This window comes from Aotus nancymaae, unplaced genomic scaffold, assembly GCF_030222135.1.
Source record: "Aotus nancymaae isolate 86718 unplaced genomic scaffold, 86718_ANA_hifiasm-v0.15.2.pri h1tg000022l_1, whole genome shotgun sequence".
In the NCBI taxonomy this organism is placed as follows: Eukaryota; Metazoa; Chordata; class Mammalia; order Primates; family Aotidae; genus Aotus; species Aotus nancymaae.
Window position 1 is genome coordinate 43,148,386 of NW_026988435.1, and position 27,892 is coordinate 43,176,277.

The 27,892-nt window shown below is 38.6% G+C and overlaps 1 protein-coding gene across 1 annotated transcript in view; it reads right to left on the reverse strand.

The window, feature by feature from the left end:
• Positions 1 to 27,892, reverse strand: part of DSCAM (DS cell adhesion molecule) — a 760,400-nt gene that overhangs the window by 311,613 nt on the left and 420,895 nt on the right. Inside the window, exon 4 of the mRNA XM_064380165.1 lies at positions 939 to 1,085. Within this exon, the coding sequence (XP_064236235.1) occupies positions 939 to 1,085 (147 nt within the window). The remainder of the gene's footprint in view (positions 1 to 938; positions 1,086 to 27,892) is intronic.

The following is a 27,892-nucleotide window of genomic DNA, read 5'->3' on the forward strand; positions in this document are numbered from 1 at the left end:
TTCTGCCTTGTATTTCTGCTGGACCTTGAAAGCCTCTTGGCTATTTTGAAGATGTAAATGATGAAGAGAAAAATCCTGACAGTATATTATCAAGTACAAAAAGCGGGTGTTCGGCCGGGCGCGGCGGCTCACGCCTGTAATCCCAGCACTTTGGGAGGCTGAGGTGGGTGCATCACGAGGTCAAGAGATTGAGACCATCCTGGCCAACATGGTGAAACCCCGTCTCTACTAAAAAGTACAAAAAATTAGCTGGGCGTAGTGGTGCGTGCCTGTAGTCCCAGTTACTCGGGAGGCTGAGGCAGGAGAATAGCTTGAAACTGGAAAACGGAAGTTGCAGTGAGCAGGGATCGCATCACTGCACTCCGGCCTGGTGATAGAACAAGACTCTGTCTCAAAAAAACAAACAAACAAACAAACAAAAAAAACAAAAAAACCTGGGTGTTCAGGCAGTAATGTTTTAAATTATCCCAATGTTCAACAGGTCGCCATTACTTCTTCCCATAAAACATTACTACAAATAAGGTACTTCAACCTTTGGTCACTTCCATCTCACTATTACAACCTTATAGAATATTTACCATGGGGAGCAATTTTATATTCTCCAGCTACAAAGGCAAAGGTCTGGTATTTTGCATTTGATTTTCTAATACTGAGATGGATCTTTCACTCCCAAGGTGTTCCCTGAAGTGCTAATGCATCATGATGTGAATGTGTCTATTACTGGTTTGACAAATGTGAAGTGACTGCATTTGGAATATCTGTATTTCTATGAAATTGTATTCATATGGATTTAAAAGACTTTTAAAATTGCTAAAACATTTTGGAAAGGGAATTGAAGGCTTCGTTTTAGTGGCAACATTCCACAATTTTGATTGAGTTGTCTCAAGACACTAACAAAGAAATAGCAGACATAGCAGACAGTCTTGATGAGTTCTAACCTGATACGAAAAGTCTCGCGCTGTTGCTCTGCCTCGTCTCTCCAGTGTATCGGTGCCGCGTGATGCAGCGATAGTTATACAATCCATCTTCATTCTGTACATCTTTAATATACAAGGCTCCCGTGGATGTGATGAGAAATCTAGATCCTGAAACAGAGGAAAACAATGGCTTGGTTAAAACACAATGAAAGCAACTCAACCACATAGACAAAGTCTTTAAACAGTTTTTTTTTTTCCATCTGAAGAAACTTCATGAAAAGGCTAAAAATGGAGGTGTGTGTCTGCGTTTGTGTGTGTGTGTGTGTGTGTGTGTGTGACTTAAAGGTCCAAGCTGTTTTAACTTTTCAACTAGCCTACATTAAGAGTTTTTAGTACTTATGTTATACAATAAATATATACTTAGCAAATCTAACCTCAAACTTTTTTTAGGTCATGCATTTATCTTATAGCAGCAGAGTTGTCATATAAGTGGTATATAGCTAACATAGAAGATTTTTTTGGATTATTGCATTTATCTTAGAATGTGACAAATTAAGGGAGTCTTAACTTGCACATATCTAGCTTATGAAAGTATAAACTTTTGTCTCAGTTTAAAATATTTCAATAAAAGCACAAAAATATTAGACTACAAAGCAATAAGATATTCCACAAACTTCCCAAAAAAGGCTATCTTACTTTCTCATAATAATAACCAATATTTATCACTATATTCTATGACACACACCAATTCTTCCCAGATTCAGTGTTTTAGAACTCTGTTATTTCTTAATTACTAATTTTTAAAGGGACTACTGAAATCATTGATAACAATTTTCACCTTAAGCAAAAAAATTTATGATCAGTCATTCCCCATTTTGTCAGCACAAAACAGTGTCCTATCCGTAACCTGTGATTTTTACCTGTAAACCTTCAGTTGTACAGAAAGGGCCAACATTGAGATAAAATATCAGTGTCAGTTTAAGAAGGGCAAAGATTTTTTTTCCCCTTTGAAAATGTAACTTTTAAAGATATTTTTCACGGCTCAATTTTAATCGTATGATAAAACAAGTTGGAGCACAAAGGTAGAGCTGAGCGTGCACCTTCATGGCAGGTGACTCAGCACACCTCTTGCCACTCTTAGACTCTTCTATGGACTACTTCTCATGTGATGTGATTCCACTGGAAAGAATGCGATTTTTCTCTTGAAAAAGACTAAAATGCCAAAGAATCAACTTTTATTGCTTATTTTTCTCAGGTTCAGTTCAATCTTCCTTTAGTTTATTTCAGTCAGAATTTCCAGGAGTCTTAGCTTTAATGCTTTTGAGTTTTACATATTTAAGTTGTAAACATAATTTCTTGGTCATTTTCTGCAATAACTATACATCATGCATAAGTCAGTTGTTCAGATAAATTAAAAATGGTTTATGATTTTTTTTGTTTTGAGACAAGTTCTGGCTGTATCTTCTTCTAGGCTGGAGTGCAGTGGTGTCATTTCAGCTCACTGCAAACTTTACCGTCTGAGCTCAAGCCATCCTTTCATCTCAGCCTCCTGAGTAGCTGGAACTACAGGAGTGCACCATCACATCTGGCTAATTTTTATATGTTTTTTAGAGACAGGGTCTCACCATGTTGCCCAGGCTCGTCTTGAACTCGTGAGCTCAAGCGATCTGCCCATCTCAGCCTCCCAGAGTGCTACAGAGTGTAATCCCTCCAAAAGTGGAATTACAGGCATGAGCCACCATGCCTAGCCTAAAAATAATTTATGAATTCTCATGAGTTAGGAGTAATTCCAAAGAATAGAGATGTGAAAAAGATAATAAAATAACAGAGCAAATATTGACCTTGTATAAGCTTTTCAAAAGAGCACAAATTAATTATTAAAGCTAGTATAAAATATCTTCAAAATAATATCTACATTAACTTTCAAAACAATTCTAGTTATTTAGTTTAAAATATGCCATAAACAATGCTAGATATTAGAGAAGCTGAAAAATCTCCTAATGCTGCATATTCCAAATAATTTTGCTTTATTATTCACTAAAATGAAAGCAACTAAAAACACCTTTTACCACTTGTCATGTGTCATCACACTTCAGCCTTTCTTACTGTATACATTGTGCATAATGGAAACATTATTTCTCTTTCAATATATTTTGCATACTTATATAATGCTTTAATAATCAGTTTCTTTAAAGTACAGTTTGACAGACAGAAAGGAATGCCAAAAAGAGATGATGTATGTAATTCCTGTCACCTTCTTAGCATGGAATATTTTCATTAGAATTGACAGGCCATCAGTGGTGGCAAAATATAAGTGGAAAGGATTACGTGTGCCATTTTCCAGAAAGGCTGAGAAATGCCCGCAGATAGCAGCAGCCTGCATTATTACATGCTGATTCCAGAGGGGGCTCTATTCTCTAGGAACATTTTGTTTTTGTAATATCTAACATTTTTTTGTTTACTCACTTAGCATATTAAATAAGGCTTTAGAGCATGTCATTTCAGAACTTAAAGCTTTTATTGTCTTAAGCATTTTCTGAGATGTTTACCAGAATGAAGGAGTGGACGCTGACCGAGTTTCTGTACTTAAACCCATTTATGCCTACTGTTCCATTATTGGAACACTAAGCATGTGGGAATTACTGCAAAAATTCAAAAAGTTCCAACCTCAGACATAAAGGGGTTAATCTGACTTATCTCTAAGTCTAATTTGAGTTAGCCCTTCATTTTTCAGTGTAACCCATCTTGAAACTGATCAACATTTTAAAACATAAAGTAAGGTTGAAGAGAAGAATCTTTTAATTATGAGATGAACAGGTAAGTCCAAGGTCCTTGGGTATAGTCTCAACTCGGGAGTCCTGTGGAACTATCAAGGGACAGCAAGGGCACAGATAAGTCATTAGAACACCAAATGTGTTGGCCCCACGGTGACAAGGAATCATTTTAACTGCTCCCTAATGTGCCACTGCATGCCACCTGCTACCTTATGCCACCAAAGGTTTCCATGTCATATGGAATAAATGGTTTGTTTATGTCCTTCAACGGGATAATGAATGGGCTTCTGTTAAAATAGGCAAATACAATTTATTAGTATAAAAACTTACAAACACATAGTTCTGCCTCATGCTCTATGTGTCTTTCTCTATCACATACATGCAAGCACACACACACCCTTGACTACTCACAACTGTCTGGTGACATACAACTATGCAAAGCAAAAATTTTGTGACTAAATTTATTTTCCTTGGGAAACTACTAGCATTTTAACCAGACACATTTCTAAACCATAGTTCATATTTTTTGTCATGTTAAATACACCGCAATTCAGAGTCAACTGAACAGTGAATAATTTTTGGATTTTGAGTCATCATTTTGGACATTGATTATTGAGCTATGATGCTCAGTTACTAGAGGGATGTCTCAGAAGCTATCTGGCTTCTCAAGATGCATGGAATGGTCCCAGACTACCATGTTCAAGTCTTTGAGCTTGTCTTTAACAGCTTTTCTGCTTCCTCCTTTACTATCTGGGAGTTAGATGTTACTTCTCTTTGTTCTTATAAAGAATCAAATTAAAATATCTTTGTCAACATACAATGTGATGCATTCAGTATGCTGAGAGTTAGAAAATAGACATACCAAAGCTGTTAGGACTTTGTATAACCTAAGAGTAAATAGGTTAGGAGCAAGTAATAGAGTGGTTTTCCAATGTCAGTTAACATGGGCTTGCATGTTAACTAAAATAAATGCCACTAAAATAAATCCACCACTTGGTGTCAGTTCAGTCTGCCTGGCTCAGCTTAGCATAGGGGCCAGTGGAATATTTCTATGGAGGGAGACAAAACTACCAAAGAAAATGGGGCATTAGTCCAATGGGAAAATGTTGCAGGAACCCTCAGGGTTGGAGTTTTATGGCCACATTCTTCCCATTGTCATGGGGCTGAGCAGCAAAAAAACACCCAGAGAACGGTGGGTTCTGAAGCCCAGGCATGATACCATTTTGGGTTTTCTATACGATTGCTTCAAAGGCAGATATTAAAATAGCAATTGCTCTAGAAATCTATTTTGCTGAACTATGGGTCATTAAAGCAGAAAGCCGGATCTTTAAGATCTGAGCTGTAAAAAGCAGGCATGCATGACCTCCCGAAAAAGGTGTATCAGAGTTGATTCTAGAAACTAGCATGTGTTACAGGTGGGCAATTGATGCACCCATTCATTGGGCCAGCACTGTCCAGGGCTCCAGGAATGCAGAAAGGAGAGAGACAACCCTTATCTCTAGGGAGCTTGTAATCTAAACAGGTTTGAACCTTTGGGTTTAGGAACATCCCAACAAGTTGAGGAGAAAGGATAGAAGGGAAGAACTTGGAGAGCAATCACGGAAGAGCTACTGTCCTTATCTCCCCAGGATAAAGGGACTACTGATACCCAGGGAAGAAAACCGGCATTTATCCCCCCATCTGCTTTGGGGTTAAAGTCCTAATCATTAATTTGCTTGTTTGAGCTGCTCAGCAAACCTTTTCTTTGTTCTTATAAAGAATCAAATTAAAAGATCTTCCCCTGGTTTCCATTGCAATAAGCTCATCCACTTTGTAAGATTTCTCAGTGTGGAAGAAAACACCTGGGCTTTGGAAGCCGGTGGACCTGAATTGCAAAATGGTCATTGTCCCTTTCCAGCTGTGTGGCCTCCATCTAGTCATTCAACTCTAAACTTCACCTTCTTCAACTAGGAAAAAGAGAGGTGATGAGTAATCTCCTTTGTGTTCTGCTGTTAAAGATCAAATTAAAATGCATCTATGTCATCTAGCAGATAGACATGCATCTATTGCACAGCAGGGTGACTAAGCTCAATAATAATGTATTCTATATTTCAAAATAGCTCAGAGTAAATTTGAAATATCTCATCACAAAAAGGGGGAAGTGAGGTGGTAGGTACATTCATCATCTTGATGTAATCATTTCATATTGTGTGTGTATATATATGTGTGTGTGTGCATATATAGACACATACAAAGTCAACACATTGTACCCCATAAATGTATATAACTTTTCAATTGAAAATATTAATAAAAAATAATTAAAAATTAAGATGGTATCTACCCTAGTAAATGCCATGTTTGTTATTCTGCTGTTCTGGCTAACCCACAGGTGTATAAAATGTAGCCTGTGTTAGCTAGAGAGGGAAGAACCCACTGACACAAATATAGTGGGACTCCCTTTCAATTGCTTATTTGCTTACTTATGAAAGGCAATCGCATATATTAAAGAAAGCATCTGAGTGGAAATGGCACAGATGAATTTTACATCATAATTCTGCCATTTGGAGCTATGTCACTGCAGGCAAGATAGTTACTGAGCCTCCGAGCCAGTGTCACATGACAGAGCATTGGGAAACGTAGAAAGATGTACTGAGTCCATGGAGCATTTTTGAATATCCCAGTGAAAGGCTTGGGGAAAGGAGGATCACAGACATCTGCTGTGAACTGAACGTTTGCCTCTGCACAAAATTCATGTGATGAACCCTTAATCCCCAATATGAAAGTATTTGGAGACAAAGCTTGTGGGAGGTAATTAGGTATATATGTGATCATAAGGGTGGGACCACACCTCACTTTCTCTGCCCTGTGGGATCACAGTGAGAAGGCAGCTGTCTGCAATCCAGGAAGGGAGCCCTCATCAGGCACCAAATCTGCCAATACCTTGATCTTGGACTTCCCAGCCTCCAAATCTGTGAGAGAGAAATTTTTGTGGTTTAAGCCACCCAGTCTATATTTTGTTGACAATTCCCATTGTCATGGTGCTGACAAGCCCACGCTGACCAAGATATTGTCTTCAGAAGTCTTTTCCACAGTAGAAATGGATATTCACAGAAACTCAGGGACTTTCCCCCAGATCATTATCATGTTACTTGAACAACAATACTCCCTGGCAAATCTGTTAGTATCTGAATATAAAAAAACATATCCTGAAGTTCTCAAAATTAATCATTTATAGTCCATCATATTTTATCTAACAGGAAGGCCCTCTGCTTCTGCTTCCAAAATATATCCTGAATCTAACCACTTCCCTCCCCCAACACTGTACCACACACACCTAAGGACTGTAGCTTTCAAACTTTCTGTGTCCACCTCTGCTTCTCTACAATTTAATCTCTACTCAACATCCATAAGGATTTAACAATATAAGTCATTTAGTGCCTTGATGGAACCCCACTAGACCTAACCACGTATGATGGTCTGTAATGGTTTTGGCTTTGACCATATCGCTAAAAGATCCCCCTCCACTTTCTTGCTCTTCCACCTTGTCCAGGCCACACCGCCCTTCTTTTAATTGCTCTAACTGGAGGCTCTGAGCCCAGATCGCTCCCTGACTGGGTCCTTCTTGTCATCCTGGCCTGTTTTTAAGTCAAATTTCCAGCAATGTCAGTCCACATTATCATGGTCACTCATGATCAGAGACTTGGTTGGCTATATCTGTATGTGACGTTATCTTGTGCATGTGCATGAGATTGGTTTAACATTTCTCTCCTTCAACTAGAATAGCAGGAACTAGTTTGTCTTGTCCAACATTTCATCTCCATTACATAGAGCAGTACTTGGCTATGGTATCCTAAAATATTTGTTAAATGCATGGGTTGATGAAACAGTCTATTATTGCTTGTATTCAAAACATCCTTTCCTAGGTCTCAGTAAAAAGTACCTTTTTTTAGATTTCAGCACATTTCCTCTTGTAGAATACATAAAAGGAGTTTGTTCCCCTCCAGAAATGAATATATTCTTATATGAAAATGAATGTATTTTAAGATTGTGATGAATTATTCTTTCATTATGCTCCCTGGCTTTTTACTGTGTGACTAAGCTGTTAGATCTTCAAAAAAGGCAATACTATTTGGGGGAAGATTTTAAAAGCATATATCATCTTTCACTTAGAGAAATATATCCTAGAGCACTTGTTTGTTTTGTCTTTCCTATTGCAATCTATCTGAATTGAGTTAATAGCAATTAAAAGAACAGATGGTTCTGCTAATAAGATGCCAAATGGTAGCACAACCACGATGCAACTTTTATCAGCTGTGCCCTCCGTTCCAACTGATGGCCACCCTGTGCCGCAGAACTGAGCTCTCTCCAAAGCAGTTTCAATAACAGTTTCTGAAACATTAGAGGAACATAAGAATTAAATCTAAGTTCTAAGTATATAGCATTAGAAATGACACGAGACGCTTAGCATTAACTAAAAGAGAAGTGGAAATAGAAGATATGTATATACGTGTGTATATATATGTGTGTATGTATGTGTGTGTATATATATCTACACACACACTCTAAACTTATCAATGTCTCTTAATTCAAATGTAGATTAGAAAGCAATTTAGCTTATGAGTTGATTCTGAAGTGTCTACAGTGTGTCCTATTCTGTGATATGAGGGGTGGGTGCAAAGACAGGATTTGATGTGGGCATGAACGAGACACAAATACTTCCTTTTATCAGGTTGAGTTGCCTGATAAAAGCATGTACATGTTAAAAGCTACATATAAGAAAAAAGAAGAGGCCCCTTAAGATAAGACATCTTACCTGATATTATGAGCTGAATTTCCCCCTTCCTCAAAATGTGTGTTAATGTCCTAACCTTCAGTACCTTGGGATGTGACTTTATTTGGAAACAGGTTCGGTCACTGCAGATGTAATATGTTAGTATGAACTCATACTTGGATGGCGTATGCCCCTAATCCAATGTGACTGGTGTCCTTATAAAAAGGGGACATTTGATAGAGACATGGATATTAACACGAATCCTAATCAGAGCTAACAGAGTCTAGGTGCACAGTAGGGGCCACCACTGCTTCAGCATCATTTGTGTCACAGCACATTGAGTTCTTACAATGACCCCAAGAGGAAGATACTATCATTCCCATTTTTCATATGAGAAAATAAAGGAACAGAGAAGTTCAGGGACTTGCTCCCATTTATACAACTAGAAGTATCTATTCCAGGATGGTGCCCTGGCACACTGGCTCATGCTCACACACACTTTGCTCCCCTGGCTCTGGGTCGTGGTGCAAGTGTGAGACGGTAAGACATGGGCAAGTCAAGGTGCAACCAGAGTGAAGCAGAAAGAATTTAACCTAAAGATTCAACAGAGCTGGGGTGAGGAGAAGATGCCAGGTATTGAGTCTAAGGGACCTATGGGGTTGGGCTGGCATTGGTAGAGCAAAGGAGTTGGGGTAGAGGAGGTTCTGTTTCAGAAAAGATAAGAGCTCAGCTGTGAGCATGCTGAGTCACTTAAAATCAGTGACCAGGGCTGGGCGCGGTGGCTCATGCCTGTAATCCCAGCACTTTGGGAGGCCAAGGCGGGTGGATCACGAGGTCAAGAGATTGAGACCATCCTGGCCAACATGGTGAAACCCCGTTGTTACTAAAAAATAGAAAAAATTAGCTGGGTGTGGTGGTGCGTGCCTATAGTCCCGGGTTCTCGGGAGGCTGAGGAAGGAGAACTGCTTGAACCCATGAAGCAGAGGTCGCAGGGAGCCGAGATTGTGCCACAGCACTCCAGCCTGGCACCTGGCGACAGAGTGAGATTCTGTATCAAACAAAACAAAACAAAATATCAGTGGCTAAAGTCAAGCTGGAGACAAGGCTTTGGAGACTAAATTGTGCTTGTTGAAGAGGAGCCCTTCATGAGAACTGCAGTTGAGTAACATCCCAGGAAGCAGAGTGAAGGCAGAAGGCCACGAAAGGACCCAGGGAAGGAGTGAGAGGAGGCATAAAGGACCCAAGACAGCATGGTGCTAAGAGAGCCAGAGAAGAGGACTTCTACAGGAGGGGGCAAATGGCCTCAGCTCTGTGCCTTCCTACTGCCATAGCCTTGAGTACATACGGAACCTGTACGATGGGGCAATACTGACTTTTTGGGAACATCATGATATTAAATAAGAACATCCGTGTAAGTTCCTGGCAGAGACAAGCACTTTAGAATAGCACCAATCTGTAATAAAATATGATAAAATATCCTTGCTGAACCAATAAAAATATGAAATATCTAAGAGCTAGAAATGCACCAAAATGAGTTAAAGAACACTCTACATCATTTCAAAGGACATAATAGAAGACCTGGATAAATGAAAAGGCATATCAAATTCTAGGAGTAGACAACTAGAGATTGCAAAAATGTCAGCTTTTCACAAGTGAAATGAATTACATTTTAATTAATTGTTGAACAAAATTTATTTAGAACTTGACCAAATCCATGTAAATTAAAACAAGAGATTATTTTCATCCAGGAGATTAGAACAAAAAATAAAACATTTGAAAGTAAGTGGTCTTGACAAAGGGTGTGGGAAATAAACCTCTAAGGGTGGGCATATAAAGTGGTGAAGGCTTTTGATTTTTGAAGGGCAACTTCCCCATATATTTCAAGTGTGAGACTTGCACACCTTTCAATCCATCTTGCAACTTCAAAGACTATCCTATGGAAAAACTCAGAAGCGCACACTTTGATGTTCACCCCAAAATGCAATGAAGCATAATTTAACAATGAAAAGTGATACAGCAACCTGACTGCCAATCAAAGAATAAATAAATAAATCAGGGTACATCTATACTCTGCAATTATTTAAAAGGAGGTGTATGTACATATACCCTGCAGAAAAATCTCTACTAGATAGTCTAAAGTGGTTAGTGAACGATCTACAATGTTGTGTACCAAAGGCAATGGCAGATGAAAAACTGTGTGTACGCAAATGAACAGAGAGGCCGGATCGGCAGACAGCTGCCAAAATGTTCACTGTTGTTGCCTCTGAAATGAGTGGATTAGGGGAAGGGGAGGAGAAATTATGTTTTATTTCACACTGTCATGCATTGTCATGCATTTGAGTATCCTAAAAGACTTATTCTTTTTTTTTTCTTCTTTTTGTGTCACTCTGTATCCCAGGCGGGAGTGCAGTGGTGAGATCTCGGCTCACTGCAACCTCTGCCTCCTGGGTCCTGATTCAAGCAATTCTCCTGCCTCCGCCTCTCAAGTATCTGGGATGATAGGCATGCGCCACCATGCCTGGCTAATTTTTGTATTTTTAGTAGAGATGGGGTTTCACCATGTTGGCCAGGCTGGTCTTGAACTCCTGACCTCATGATCCACCCACCTCAGCCACTCAAAGTGTTGGGATTACAGGCGTGAGCCACTGAGCCTGACCAAAGGAAGACTCCATTAATGTGCTTCTTGTGTAGTTAAAATTTATTTTGGACAAAGGTGTCAGTGGGTGATGAGCATATGGACACAGTAGATGTAAACTGAACCGATGTAACGCACAACACGGGAGGAGATAAATCTAGGCTGATACTGCTGTCCGGAGTAGATGTATCAAAGAGGGCTTTTATTATGCTTGCTCTTCAAGCTGGTCACTACTCATGCATGCCTGAAAGCACAAGGGGAGACTTTCAGCATTCCTCCTGGTCTTTGTAATCCCTCCCCTCCAAATACCTCACACAAAAGTGGAATCTGCCATGTAGCCGATCTCTGTATCTTCCTGAACTACTTTGAGAATTCTCCATTTCACACATAACTGCATTCAGTCCAGTTGGCTTGCCTGTTGGCGCTGCCTCCCCAGAATGGCAGTTGCCACTCTGAAGACAAAGGAATCCTCTTGTTTACCCCACTTACCTGCTGTACCCAAAGACTTGCACAGTGCTAACTTGAGTGATTGTTTAGAACAGATACATACTTTGAGTTTTTTCTAAAAGTAGGATCAGTAAAATAAGGCATCATATTGAGGGGGCAGAGCTCTCATCATGTCATTTTATTTAATCTTTGTAGGAGCCTATTATGTTTATGGAAATATCATCAAGCTATCCAAGAAATAATGAAGCCCCAGTGTGGATCTTGAGCTGCCTGGAAAAAATCATTTGGCCAGAAATAACGTCATCACACAGGGCATGAGAAATAAGCTTCCAACTCGGCTGGATCCAATAAGTAAGGAGAGATTTGGTATATATATGTTAAATTCTCTCAAAGCAATTTCACTAAGACATTTCTCTTATGTAAATAAAATTCTCTCAGTGAAATTCTCCTGCAGTTAAATGAGTCTCATTATACACTACTAATTTAAGCCTGCACACTGCATTCCAACTGTATACCTAATTACCCTGTTTAGTTTGTGAATGATCAGATCTTTGGGCAGATATTTGAGTCTGTCATTAATCTTTGCTCTAGTTAGATTTGTAGTTGTTTAAAAGAATGAATCCTTATAAAGAATATAATTTTATAATGCCTTTGCTTTTAAAGGAATTACTTCAAGGATTTTTTTATTAAAGAACCAAAAAAGCTTATAAAACTTATAAACTGTATTTATTTATTTATATGACAAACAAGATGGTTCTGGCCACTGACATTTCAATGCAAATATTTCATTTGGGAACAGAGACAAAAAGAGCACATTGACAAAGAAAAACATTCACTCTAACAAGCGCATTTACGTGAATTGAAAAACGGAAGTTGACCCTAGTAAAGAGAAGAGCTGTTTAGATGGTCAGGGTTTGGGGTGGGCTATGAATGTAAGGATTTCTGAGGAGGTTGCTTTTCAGCAGAGTCACAGAGGGTAGGAAGATGAGGAAGTGTTATTCATGAATAAATAGAGCAAAGAACAAAATTAAAGGAAAAGCATGCGTTTGAGGTGGGAAAAACCGTGGCATATCCAAGAAACTGACACAAGATATATTTTGAAAATCGAATTGATAGGACGTCGAATTGGCCTGAATGCCAGGATGAGGCAAAGGTGACCAGGGCCAAGGTGGCTGCTAGGTCTTGGTTAGGAGCCCTGAACATGTGAAGAGGCCCCCTGCCAGGAATAAGAACTAGGGGATGTGGCACTGGCTGTCCATGCCTGACCTATTTTGGACTTTGGGGAATTAAAAGTAGCCTCTTATAGAGAAATGGAAAAGGAAAGGAAAAGAATGCTATTGGCTGTGCTCACTGTATCAGGTGGACTCATATTGAGAAGAGGTACATCAGCATTATTTCCTGTCCACAAGATTTCTGCATTTTGGGGCTGGAAGGGAATGTGCATTTCAAGTTGATTGTCTGTTCTGGTTGTGACTGTGCAATATGATGCTGATTAAAAAGCAACATGTGCAAAAAGGAAAAAATAAGTGAAGGAAGATCAGAGCACAGGACTTCAACCCACAATGACTGTGCTTACCTGGTCTGTGTTAACAACCCAAAAGGAACTTAAGACAATAAGCTTATTGGCGAAACACATTGAAAATTAACTGCGAAGTTTGTCTACCTGATATGAATGACGTAGGATTATGAAAAAGAATCTGGAAAAACAGGAATGAGAAAGAATGAAAATAGACACTATGTTGTGGCCACTTAATATTATGGGGCAATGGTTTTTCACACTGCGGGTTCACCTATTAACGGGTTGCGAAACCAGTTTCATGGGTTGTAACTTAATTTTTTTAATGAAATAGAAGAGCATAGAATGTATCAGCATGTATCAAATAGTAGTGATCAACATTCTACAGTTTTGCTTCAGTTCACCTGTGCACACATAAGATCGTGTGTGTATTTGTATATTTATGTGTGTGTTTATGTGTGTAAATTACTAGGTTCTGAGATAAAATGTACTTTTTCTATGTATTTCTTACTATGAGTCAGAGCAAAAAATATTTAAAGAGCCTTGCTCAACATCTTAGAGATGAAATTGTTATTTTTCTGACTAGGCTTCCGTTTCAAGGCAAGGCTAATCGTCTTTAAGCATCAGCTGGTATACCTGGGATTCCTGAAGTTGTCTCTTTAAACATGCAGACTGGCAAGTCTATAAGGCCACAGGCTTGGTTGCATTTATAATGGCAGTGACAGAGAAAGCAGTTTATTTTTTTTAAATGCAACATCATTTGAAGGTCTTGGATTACATTTGTTTCGTGATGGCACATGATGACATCAAGGGAAACAATGATGAGTTTACTGAGACATCCATACAACTATACACGCAAATACGCACACTCACAAAAACACACAAGGGTAGAAACCATGTCAGATGCAGTCTCGTGAGTCACTCCCACTCCACGGCCTTTTGCTTTTAAGTAGTCTGACCCCATGAGAATCTTTGAGATTGGCGTGCATGTCACAGAGCCTTGCACTGTGAGAGTAACTCAATCCCCTAAATGACTTCCCCAGATCTAGCTTATCACAAACTCCATTGCCTTTTAATGTCCATTGTAACACGACAGTATTAATAAAATCATATAACAACTGCCCACCATATGCAGACCTAGCAATGGAATCAAAGGTACCTAAAAGGCTAATTTCTAATTATACGGAAAGGAAACATATCCTAAGGTAAAAATGCAAACAATTGCAAAACAGGCAAGCAGCGACGGTTAGATATACATAAGTGCTGATGTAAAAAGAGATTGAAAATGATCTATCTATGATGAATTAAGGTGGGGCGGAACCACTGTCGGTGTGCAGCTGATAAGATGCTATAGAGAAATGATATCAGAATACATGGTGAGAATGTTTTTCTCTGTAAATCTCCTCAATTCTTCTGATTCTTTTGAAAGGAAAGCCACAGAAAGTACCAGTTATCCACCCACCTACTTAGGTGCCTCCACTAGAATTCTTAGCATGTTTCTGCAGAAGAAAGATATCTCCACTACCGCTCTAATGCTTCTTAATCTTCTTTTTCTTTTTCTTTCTTTTTTTTTAGACAAAGGAAACTATTGGCTTAGAGTCTCTGGAAGTCAAGTTTATCTGACTAGAATTTAATATTATCGTTTCGCTTTCATTGTATTGCATTTATCTTTATGGCTAGTTAAAATGATTATCCATTTAAAGGTAGTAATGCATTTTTTTTTACAATTACATTGTTTTAAGTAAACAAGAATTATTCAAAAGACAAAAATACTGGCGCAGATGGTATTCAGTGATTGCAGACACCAAAAAGATAGTTCATGAATGATCAAGATTTGAGAACCACTGTGTTCACGACACTTCCTGAAAGAGGTGGGTTATACAATGTTTCCTGAAGAAAGGGATAGTGGTCTACTGCTAGGAGGGACAGATGAAGCTACTCAGGAGGATGAGGAGCAGGCAAATGGCCTGTCCTCTGCTTGGGGATCACAGCCAAGGAAGTACAAGGGAGGCTGCCCCTGGAGGAGCTCCATGTGCTGCAGGGCTGACGTGGCTCAGGGCAAGCGGGAGCTCTGGGAGGCCCAGGGGTTGGTGCCAGGATAGTGGTAGATGATTTTCATTTTCAGGCTGTGAGGTAACAGGTAGACCTAAGGGAGGCAGAGGTGAAATCAGGATGGTTACACAGGGAATACTGAGAGCAGAGAAAGGCAGTTGCTGAAGCTGTTACTAAAACTGGACAGCAGAGATGGACGACGGATGAGGAAAGCCAGCCAGGCAGCATGAGGCTGGGACAAAAGGAGGCACAGGGGAGGTCTGCTCAGTTTTGCTATGGGGGCTCTCTCAGGGTAATGATGGGCCAGTCCTCTAAGGAAGCTCTGGCCTCATCATGATGCTTCTGTTGTCTCACTCCCCATGTCCTTCCTCTGTCCCTCCTCCCACTGCCGTTTATTTAACTGAAAAAGTGCCAATCACCCACTCTTGCATAAAATACTCATCCATGTACCCATTTCTCAAAATTGATCATTGTTAACATGTTGTGTAATTTGCTTTACTTCTAATGAAAGAAATAAAACTTTTTACAGAAAATGTTGTATTTTTCTCTTTGTTTCTCCCCATCCTATCTTTTCCTCCCAAAAATCCCTATCATCAGAAATATAAGTACATATTCCCAGTTTTGATTTTTTATTTTCTCACGCACACGTAGATGTGACAATGAACTTCACATAGTATGGTTCTGTGTTTTCTCTGTTTTTAAACTTACAGAAGTATTTTACTATTTCTTATGGAAAAACTCACTTTTCCCATCCAACATTATGTTTTCTTAACTTCTCTCTATGTTGATATAAAGAAATCTACATATCTAGTTCATTCTTTTTAAAGAAAATATAGTATTATTTTATGAATGTAATTCATGCTAACCAATAAAAGCTCCATTAAACACGTATTTGGTTACTTTTTTTCAATGCTAGATTCCCAGCCCCTAGAACACATACAGAATAGTTGCTCGTTAAATGTTTGTCAAATGAATGAATCAATGAATCCACTCATTCTGCTGCTGACAGGCAGTAAAACTGATGTCAATTTGGCACAAACTTTTACAAGATTCCTCGGCACCCACATTAGAGTCATGCTAATACGTCTACCTAGAAATGTATTTACTGCACTGACAGCTTTTGTGTTTATGATTTTGTGGGACTCTCTGAAATGCTGTTTGACTTCTTAAGGTCTTGGCACATGCTGTGGGCTGTTGATGTGGCTGAGGGGTTGGTTCTCACATGACCACTGCAGAGAGGCTGTGGTCTGCCTTGCTCACTTCATAAACTCCTCATCCCCCTCCGATAGCTCTTTGCAATGCTTTGTCTTTTCTTCAAAACTTATATATATTATATAAATATATATATTAAATTATATATATTATATATATATAATATATATATTTATATATTATATATATATATTTAAAACAACTGAAAAGGTTTTGTCAGAAAAAAGTGGGTGAATTCTTCCAACTAATTAAATATTGCAAAATATAAAATAAAGAGGATAAACAGATTCACAGCTAGGAACACAAGGTACTTTTGGGCCAATGGGATTTTTGCCTTCGTGCTTTAAAGCACAGTCACTTTCTGTGCAAAGTTGTAAGTGTTCACCACAAGCTCTAGGTGGATCTAGCCCTGTGCCAACAAATCGCTAGTGCTACTGGATCAACGTTAATGTACATTTCTGTGTTCAAGCAATATTGTGGTCCATTTATTACATGCACAGCAATTTAATGGTCTTGTGGATCTCAACACTGTGCTTTTATTTCATTTTTGCCTAGGCCCACTTCACCATTAAATATAAATAGAATAAAGCATTTCAAAAAAAAGGTATAAAAATGTGTATTTTTTCATTGCAAATCAATTCTTAACGGATTTTGTAATCTTTGCAAGATTAAAAGGAAAATACAGGCAGGACACTTAAGTCTCTTCCCAGATTTTCAGATTCTGAAGCTTTAGTTGAAGGCAGTTGAAGACCGTATAAGGCTGTTCATGAGACTTTTGTGAATCTGAATGAATGCCCTTTGCTGCAAAGGCACCTGCCTGGTGCTGAGGAATTGGCCAGGGAGCAGTCCCCGACCCCTGGCCGCTGCGGGAGGAACACTCGGCGCCCCCTGCTGTTCAGATCGAGGCCCTGCAGCGTGGCACAGAGCGTTCTAAGACACACGTGACATGGGAACCGCGGGCTGAAAAACGCTCCCAGAAATGACATAGTGAATGCCTGTGAATCTGGCACCACCTTAACACTTCCTCGTTAATAACGCATGATTTTTGCTTTGTTAACCTATAAACACTTCCTATGTTTACACTTCTTGGGCTTTGATAGAAACTTGTTACCAGCAAAATTCTTTCAATGAAAACGTGTCAAATTACTTCTCCACTTAAAGTGGAAACAGTGACGTCTGTCTTGAATTCCACATTTATTTATATTATTTTTAAATTTCATTTTGCTTTACAACCATCTGAGTGAATTTTCTTTTAGACTATTAAGATAAAATTCCCTTAGGATTAAGTTTTGGTCACTTCTGTCGAAATGTATGTCAAAGTACATTATTTGGCATCTTAGTTTTCCTTTTTTTCATTTATTTATAATGAAAGAAATAAAACTTTACAGAAAACGTTATATTTTTCTCTTTGTTCCCTGTATTAAACCTTCACTGGTTTAATATAGTCAGTGAATCTGAAGTGAGTTGTAGCAATTTCCATTTCTGACTATGTAAAAAACTAATTATTTTGAAAACTCTCTAGGTATAAGAAATGTAGACATGCTGCATACATATAGCAAACATTTACTTAAGTGAACAGCAGATTTCTCAAGTAAGGAAAGTCCTCTGGGCTCCATAAAGGAAGAGGTAGGTGAATACCTAACAGCAAAGATCAAGTTGATGCTATACATTCCCTGGGACATTTGCACATTTAGGGGAAAAAATTAGTTTTAATAGCAATGAGGAAATGGAAGGCTGTTAGTCCTACACAAGTCCTACGTAAGAGAAGTCTCCAGAAAGCTACAATTTCACTAAAAGATTGGTCCTGGAAAAAATAGCCTTTCAAAATACCCTTGCCTTCCTAGCCTAAGTTTTGTGTAGGGAATGTGTCTAACCATAGTACTGGCCTTGCTCTGGTTTGGGATTTGTATTCTTACCGTCTTGCAGGGTCTAGTAAACCTCACTCTAGAAAGTAACATATGGTGACTCCGCTTCTAAGAACATCTGGCAGAAGCAAAGACAAATAAATCTTCCCTGGAGGAAGGAGCACTGAGAAATGTGTACAGATGAAGCTCGACTCCTCCCTTCCAATCTTGAGCTCCCAATACCAAACCTGAACACATTAGAGAACTTATCATAAAAAAGAGTCAGAAGAAGCAACAGAGGCCTCAGATATGGAATAACTAGATATTGCTTACACAATAAGTATTTTAAATGTTTGCAAAACTATAAAATAAAATTAAAAATAAGATAAATGAACAAGATTATATCATAAAGATGAAAATATCAAACAATATGTGTAGAATGGGCAAAAATAAAACATATAACCCTTGACATAAATATTTAGATTAGACGGAGTTGGGAAAAAAATTAGTGAACAAGAAAATAAATCTAAAGAAATTACCCAGAACATGTCCCAGAGAGAAAAAGAAACATAAGAAAGATGTGAAAGATACATATAAAAGAAACATAAGATACATATGAAAGAAAGATACACATGAAAGAAAGATATATTAGAAAGAAAGAAAAATACATATGAAAGAAACATAAGAAAGATACCTATGAAAGAAAGAAAGATACATATGAAAGAAAGGTTAAGAGACTTGAAGGAGAGATGGAGGAAATTCACATAGCTAATTACAGTTCAAGAAGGAGAAAGTAGAAAAAAGTGGCAGAAAAGCAATATTTGGGAAAACAAGTTGAAAATTTCCTAGGATTGATAAGAACCGAGAAGTTTGCCAATAGCAGGCTCATGTCCAGAACTAAAGGATGTGCTTCCAGAAAGGAAATTGTACCCAAGAATGAGGTGCAGGCCGGGTGCGGTGGCTCATGCCTGTAATCCCAGCACTTTGGGAGGCCAAGGTGAGTGGATTATCTGAGGTCAGGAGTCAGTCTGGCCAATGTGGTGAAACCCTGTTTCTACTAAAAATACAAAAATTAACGGGGCGTGGTGATGGGTGCCTGTAATCCCAGCTACTCGGGAGGCTGAGGCAGGAGAATCGCTTAAACCCAGGAGGCAGAGGTTGCAATGAGCTGAGATCGCACCATTGCACTCCAGCCTGGGCAACAAGAGCAAAACTCCATCACAAAATGAATAAATAAATAAAAATAAATAAAAATAAAATAAAATAAATTCACCACTTGAGGTAAGCCAGTCTTGCTTTTTCAATTCATTCCGTATATTTTCTCCACGTTTTCCCATGTAGTCATTGTTTACAAATTCCATGTAGAAGAACATGCTCATTTTATGTTGGCTTTTCTTAGCACTTCTTAAGGTAAATATAGTTTACAGTGTAAGCACCCTGTTTCATTTAGAAATGGGTGGGATACAGGATACTAAGTTTACTCTTTCCTAATTCAACATATATTTAATAAAAGTAAGATATTCCTGCATAAAAGATGAATAGAAATCCCCAGTGTTTTAAGATAATTTTTTCTCTTCTTGAGAATACAAAAGGGTTTTCCAATGTACATTTTACTCATTTTGATACCATCTGATAAATTATTCTCATGTCATTCTGAGAAAACTTCACTTGTCATTTGAGCAAGAGTATCATAAAGTCATTATAAATGTCTAGCATTGAAACCAGCTTTCATTTCGTAATATTAAATTTTAATTTGAGAATATTCTTTTTAGTAGCCAATATTTTCTGAAGAGAAATAACAAAAATGACGACCATTAAAAAAAAAAAAAAGCTAATGTTCTAAAAAAGACATCTGATTAGTGGGCACCACTTCTTTCAGGTACATTCCAAAGATATGCACTGTATTTAACAAATACCACAATAGGTTATAGAAAATGTATGCTGAATTACCATCACAGGATTTCTATCATTAATACTGTCCAGCTGTATTGACTAAATTATTTGTTAAGTTCTCCGAATGATTTTAACCATATGAACCAAGCTGACGAAGAGCTTACCATCTAAACCATAAAGCACATCAGAATCTGGATTTATCAGACTCAGATTAGTGAAAAGAGTGATACAATACAGCCTAAACTCTTGTTTTTGAAAGAAGGTATAACCTGTTACCATCACAGAATGGATAAGCACTCCCAAGAAACCTTCATCGTGTTCATTGGCCGACTTGTTTGCCTGCACTGTTTCCTACTCAGTGGCCATGGCACATGTTCATGCATCCTGTAACAGAAAACTTAAGAACAGAGATTTGGGGAGGATGCAAAAGTGGGAGAACAGCTGTGGACATGAGAACACAGGGAATAAATGAGAATGAATATATCCTAAGAGGAGGGTGTATTTTGTGTCCAGAGCTAGAAGTCTGGGTGTTTATTCTCTTGGGGATCATTATCAGGCATCGTTGAGAATAAGCCTCCTTGGTCACCTGCTCATCCTGTGACTACACATTCCCCCAACCCCACCCCGGCCCTTTCAAATCTCCTGGAGAAGGAGCTGCATGCATTGGACAGGGTGGGGCAAGGGAGAGGCTGGGGCTGCCTCAGCTTCGTTTTGCTTAATCAAGACTCCTTTGACTGCTCTTGCACAGTGCGTGTGCAGTGGTATTCAGACCTGCTCAGCAGGTGGATGAGTCTGATCTTAATCTTCAATCAAAAGCTACATTTTTGTTCTTTTCACTCTTTGTCACTGCACAGGGGTAAAAAGTGTGGAGTCTATCAGTGCAGCTGTTAGGCAGCAACCATTTTAGATGGATCTGGAATAGTCAACCAAGAGATGACAATCTCCCTTTACAGCCTGACAAGTACCAAAAGAAGATCTGAATAATTCAAGGAGAGAAGGTGGACGGCCTTGGGTTAGCTGACTGCTGGTGCGCCTTGTTTTGTGCTGTGCTCTGGGCGTCACCTTTCAAGGTGGCATCTGCATTATTTTCCCAGGGCTACTGGAACACAGTACTGTAAACTGGGTGGTTTAAATGACAGAAATGTATTCTTTTCCATTTCTGGAGGCCAGAAGTATCATTGACTGGTCCATATCTATTCCAAAGCCTCAAGGGAAGATCCTCCCTTTTCTCTTGCAGCTCCTGGTAGGCCTCAGTGGTCCTGGATTGTGGCAGCATAATTCCAATCTCTACGCCTGTCTTCACATGGCCATGTTCCCTCTGTGTTGCAGTTTCCCCCCTTCTTACAAAAACACCAGTCATGTTGGATTAAGGGCTCATCCTACTCCACTACAACTTCATCTTAACTAATTGTATCTGCAATGACCCTGTTTCCAAATAAGGTCACATTCTGAGCTACTGGAGCATTAGAGCTTCAACATATCATTTTGGAGGACACAATTTAATCTATCATAACGTCTCAGAGCAGCTCATTCCTTGTCTACCTCAGGTAGCAACAAGCTTAAAATAAAAGCAAGAAAACTGTATCTATGGTTCTTTGCAAGTATGGGGAGTGGAGGGAGACTTTCTCATTATGGAAAAATATTGCAAGGTATATAGCATTTCATATTGCATAATGCAGACTTCATGCAATCACTGTGCTCCTTAAACAGTCCCTGAAGCTCCAACCATATCAGCAACCACTACCATATAAATAATATTCACAAACACAGGTGAGAGCTATTGCCTTAGCAGGGGCTGGACTCTCGGCTGTTAGAACAAGCAGCAGTGAATATTTTGTTCACTCACATGGCTTTGAATAAGAAGCCAATACTGTTTAAAAATCTCTGAGTGCATAAACACAAACATACAAAAATCTTTAGGAAGGCTAAATTTTACACAGTCTACCCACCTCCTGTTTGAAATAAGAGTGCCATAGTTCTTAAGGTAAATTACGAGCAAATAATGCAGATCAATGAGAAGATTTGAGAACCATCAACTTTGTTTGATCAAATGATACAACGTGCTTGAAAGTAATTCACAAATACAACCATAAAGCATTTCAGTGTTTCTTTCTTTGGAAGGGGATGTTTTTAATTTTGTCAGTTTCACACTATGATTTATCCTTCTCTCCAGTGTTCGTTCATACCATGGAGTTTTTCTACAGGTTAGCGTAAGCTTGAGCAGTGCCAGTGACAGGATGGCTCCTCACCGGTGCATGTTGATTTCTCCTACAGTGTTCCACATAGCATCAGGCATGTTCACTGAACACACACTTGTTTACTCAACACATACTTGCTCACTGCAAATATTTAGAGAAGTGTATTACTCCATTGCTGTTATCAGAAATTTCTTGTTGCAAAAATTTGAAGAGTGCTAACTACAAAAATCTCATTTTCAGTATGGTATGTTGACACAATTTGCATATACTAGGAATTAGCATGTGACTTGGGTCATCTCACATGCAAGGAAGTTTGGCTAGTCCCTTCATTCTTCCCAGAGAAAAAGCTCCTCTCTCACAGGGGACAGATGTGCAAAGGAGCATGGAGTTTGAGCTATGGGAACCACACCTGTGAAATACCCACCTGAGGTTGAGTCTCCATGAGGTAGTTGCTTTGATTAGTCTTTTCAAAAGTCATTTTTTATTTCCTTCATTATCTCCATGGTTATTCTACATATCCTTGTCTGACATCCAACACACATCTTAAATCTCATATTCAAATATTGGGTAAATGAGAGAAATTCCTTAATTTTAATTCTCAGTACTTTCTGAGCATTCAAGCTTGTTAATACCATAAAAAATTAATGCCTACATGTGATCTTTATGTACAGGTATTAAGACTAATAATCATGTTTTATTCTAGCGTGGGTTAAAGGCAAACAGCGTTTGATAAATATTTGGAAAAAATCAAACAGCAATAAAACAACCCTTAGATGGTCAGATCAGAGGCTCATCTGTAGGTCACACCCTTCCTAAAATAAAATGTATTTTAAAAGTAGTTATAAGATGAGCGTATTAGGAAATGGTGCTTCTTTAAAGCATAAACTTTCCATGATTTCCTAAAAAACCAACTAATACAACTTAGAAAGTAATGACCACATGAATTCATTATAAGTATTCCTCAAGGTCACAAAGGATAGAACACAAGTTCTTGTAACACTGGAATAGGAATTCCAAGTTGGAGAATCCGTTATGAATCTAGGATGTGGAAGGAAAAGAACACCACTAGGTACAGGACAGTGAAGCCTCAGTGTCTACTCCTACACATGCACTTCTCCCCCTGGTCCTGCCAAGCTCTATGAGATGCTATTGAAGAGATGCTTCCCATAAAGGACCAAAGAGCAGCAGCACAGTGAATATAACCTTAGAAGCAATATTCACAACTCAGTGAAATTTCTAAAAGCGTGACACAGCACATTCACAGTAAGCATGGCCAGAGCTGCTCAGGAGGCCACCAGGTCAATTGTTAACCATGAAAAAAAAAAAAAAATGTTAACACATTCAGAAGATACAATAAAGTTTACAATTCAACTCTCAAACCAAGCGCTAAAAAGAGCAATGAGCTGATGCACATGTACAGAATTGATTATTGGCACATGTTGGAGATCACTCAAATTTTGCTTCCTTAACATCAGGTGCAAGACCACATTTAATGCACACAGCTGCAAAGGCAGGTTCCCTAATACTGACTCCAGACTGAGACCACAAAGTCTTCTGGCATGAAAGATTTGGAATGCCCTCAAATCTAAAAAGTGCAAACTTAAAGGTATACTGCCAAAGAAAGGTAATGATTTCTCCGTCTCTCACACTTCAAAGCCACACCCAAAGAATCTGGCACCTTCGCCTTTATCATCCAGGAATCTCTGAACCCAGGTGCATGGCCTCTGATCCTGGGCAGTATAAAGCCATACCTGCTCCACGAACAGGGAATGCATGCATGAGTCCTCATCAAGATTTCAGCATGAAAAGACATGTTCCCAGCCCTTTGGGGAGCTTATATTTTGGAGGAGAAAATACAAAGAAAATTATAGAAAGTCACTTTACTAAATTTATATGTTGTTATAGGCATATTTTTTAAAAATCAAGGTAATAGAAAATCCACATTATCGTTTTATAAAATTTTAACTTACATTTTTACTGACCACAAGTATAGGCATAGTGAAAAATCTGAAAATTAAACAAAAAAATTATAAAGAATACAAATATAAATCCCACATAATTCCATTACCAAAGATGAAAAGCTGAACACTAGAGCTGAACATTTTTGGCATGTTTGCATATTTCCTTCTATGCTTCTGGTACATGTGTGCGTTTAGATCATTGAGATCTCATTGTTATTTAAATAGATTTGCATTCAGCTTATTTTACTTGATCCTTTTACAAGATTCGTGTCCTCAATAGATAATGTTTGAATGTTGCTAAATTATGAGTAGCTGTCATTTGAGTGCTTTAATACATCATTTTAATATTGTATAATAATCCATTGAATGGGTATATAATTGGATTAGCCTATCTGTCCTTGAGTGTTTCTAATATTTCACCATTATAATTAAAATAAGAGTCTCCAAATAGATGTTTTTCTACATTTCTAAATTTTCCTTAATATAGTTTCCTAAAGTTTCTGTGGTCAAACCTATACTTCTCTTTTTAAAGAAAGACATCAAACGGATGAATTCTTGGAATAGTCAAGGCATAAATTCTACACTGCAGTTGTTGAGTGGTTCAATGCAATGACAATCTGTTTGGGATCTAAATACAGCAGTGAATTCACACTTACCTACTTCACCTAGAATATTTACGAATATGAGGGGAGATAAAGAACAATGATCTTCATTGCTTACTACAGTACAGGCATTTTGCAGATTACTTCATTTTACTTCCCGAACTCTTTTTATGAGTTAATGAGAGGTCTGAGTTTCAGCAAGATTACATATTTTGATGAGCAAGGTCATACAACCTAGGCTTGTCTGACTCCCAATACCACACTCTTTTCTTCACATCAGACCAGATGGCTTTTATACAGCCAAGATGATAAATAATCGAACTTGAACCGCACTCAACAGGCTCTCAGAGGCTCTCAAGTCTCTATATATGCACAATGCATCTGACTGCGTCGTAATCACTTCCAGATCCCTGGTAGCTATGTTTGGGAACGTAGCTGCTTGCTTCCCTGAGTCTTCAACCAAGGCAGGTAAACGAGAAAGAAGTGGAAACGCAATATTGGGTCACACAAACCCTGCACTCAGAAGTATTTGCAGAGGAGTGAAAAAACTCTTCCTGGCAGTGCCAAGCTATCTTTACCCTAGAGGAGGAGACGATGGAGGAGCCTCGATCCTGAGTTGACATTTTTGGAAAATAGGTGAACTTCACCTGGAGGACAGAAGAGAGGAGGATTTTCAACACCGAGAACTGTAGGACCGAAGGCATACTAGTTCAGACTTGGATTCTTTGTGTGTAATTGGGGAGCACTAGGAGGAATAAGGATAGAAATATAGACAATCTTAGATGGCAGAGGGGTTTAAAACTTACTTAATCCCAGGATTTTTAATGTATGCTACATATTTCCCAAGGGGACTCTAAAGAAAATTTATCAGTAAGTAAAGGTAGAATTAGATAATTTTTACATGGTTAATTTGAGTGATCAAACAATGTCATTTGATACAAATATACTGTATTCAGTTAGTGTAATTGATAAAAACATCTGCAAGATAGTTATGAAAATTCTAACTTCAATAAGAAATGATAGCATTGTATTTAAACTTCCTCCTCCCTTTCCTCTCTTGGCTGATTCCAAAAATAATTTGATGTGGTGCAGTATTTTTAACTTGGAAAGAGACTATTATGGGACATTTTAATTTTATTTTTATTTTAATGAAAGTCAAATTTAAAGACAAGAAATTACTACCTTCAAAGGTCAGATCTATTTTTACTTTCCTTCTTCTTTTTTTTTTTTTTTTCTTAATCAAAAATTTGAGTCTCTTTGGTATCCAGCTTTAAAATGATGCATTCTTTTCCTACCTGGCGATTGTAACATTTTCTTCTATTTTAGGCTAAAAGGGTTGAGAGCAATTCATAAATTCATTCTTTTAGGAACACTAAAATTAGTTACAATTGGCTTAAGAATACAATTTGGAGATTTGTGTGTAGATTCCGTAGTTGCCTTCACAAGGAATATATCTTTGATCTTTTTTCTTAAATCACAAAACCTTTTTTAAAAATCAGAAATGCTGAGACCTTGCTGTTAGTCTTGTTTTCCCTTTATGTACAGAACACAAAGAAAACGGGCATTCCAGCAATTCTGTAAAAGAATCACTTGCCCTGGACAAAGTCTACCAAATATTTTTTGTGTTTGCAGTTTATTTTTAATTTATTTTATTTTATATTTGGCCTTGGCGTCCTCTCAAGGAGTGGATAGGGTAGGAGGACATTGGCATTCACACTGTGACTGTGTGATCTGATCATTTATTTGCCAAGCCTTATTAAAGCCCCTGAAATCACTGCGTGCCACAGCCCTCACAGCCCATCAGCCATCAGTTTGGAATGTCAAGTCTGATTACAGGGCTCTCCTGCAGCCTCTTCCAAGCCTTCAGCAAGAGAGAAGCTGACTTTATGCCTGTGCCTACAGAAGTGGGCCCCGCAGAGGTTCCAACTCAGGGCAGCTCATTTTGCTTCTGAACCGCCGACAGAGTTCCTAAATGGAGATGATATTCACAGTTTCACATTTTAATTCATTAGAGAGATTTTGTTTACTTCCTCTTCCTTGCTACTATGTCTCACCAAAAGATAAATTCAAATTCCAATTGTATATTTAGTTCACAAAAACATGCTAAAAGAATGTTTAAATGGCAAGCAATTGCACAAAAAACTTCTCTGATTATCAACCATAACGGGTACCAGAGGGAAGGGATTCTTCACAATCATGCCGACTTCCCAGGAAATACTAACCTTGGGAATTAGCCAGATTCAGTTAGATTGGATTAGGGCTCGCTAATATCCACTGTAATGGGAACAGTTTCCCAAAACAAGGAGGCTGTTGGTTTGTCATGGAAGTTTCAGCTGAGTAATGGGGGGTGAGCGGGTGAAGAATATTCCGGATGGGAGCAGCTCACAGTCCACCCGTGTGCAATGTTCCCGAGCTGGGTGACGACCAGGAACAGAACACTTAACTTGAAATGGTTGTGACCCCTGGTCTGTGAGGAAAATACTGGAGAATGCAGTCCCCTAAAATACTGCGACCACTACTACTACTGTTATTACCCCTCCTGCTACCACTACTAATATCAGTACTACTAGAACTGTTACTACTACCACTATTACCCCTATGACTGTCACTATACCCCTCCTATTAACCCTACCACTACTATTACCATTACCACTACCATGACTACCCCAACTACTACCACTACACCACCTCTACTACTATCACACCACCACTACTACTATCACTAATACTAGTACCATTACTACCAGTATTACCCTACAACTGCCACTATTACCGCTACTACTACTGACACTACCATTACTACTACCATGATTGCCCCTACTACTACCACTACTACTTCACTGCTACCACTACCACTACCACTATTGCTAATATTACCACTGCTACTATTACTACCACTACTACCACTGCTACCACCACTACTACCACTAATACTACCATGATTACCCCTACTACTACCACTACACCACCTCTACTACTACCACCTCACCACCACTACTACTAATACCATTACCACTACCACTATTACCCATATGACTGACACTATTACCACTACTGCCACTACTACTATCACTACCATTACTACCATGAT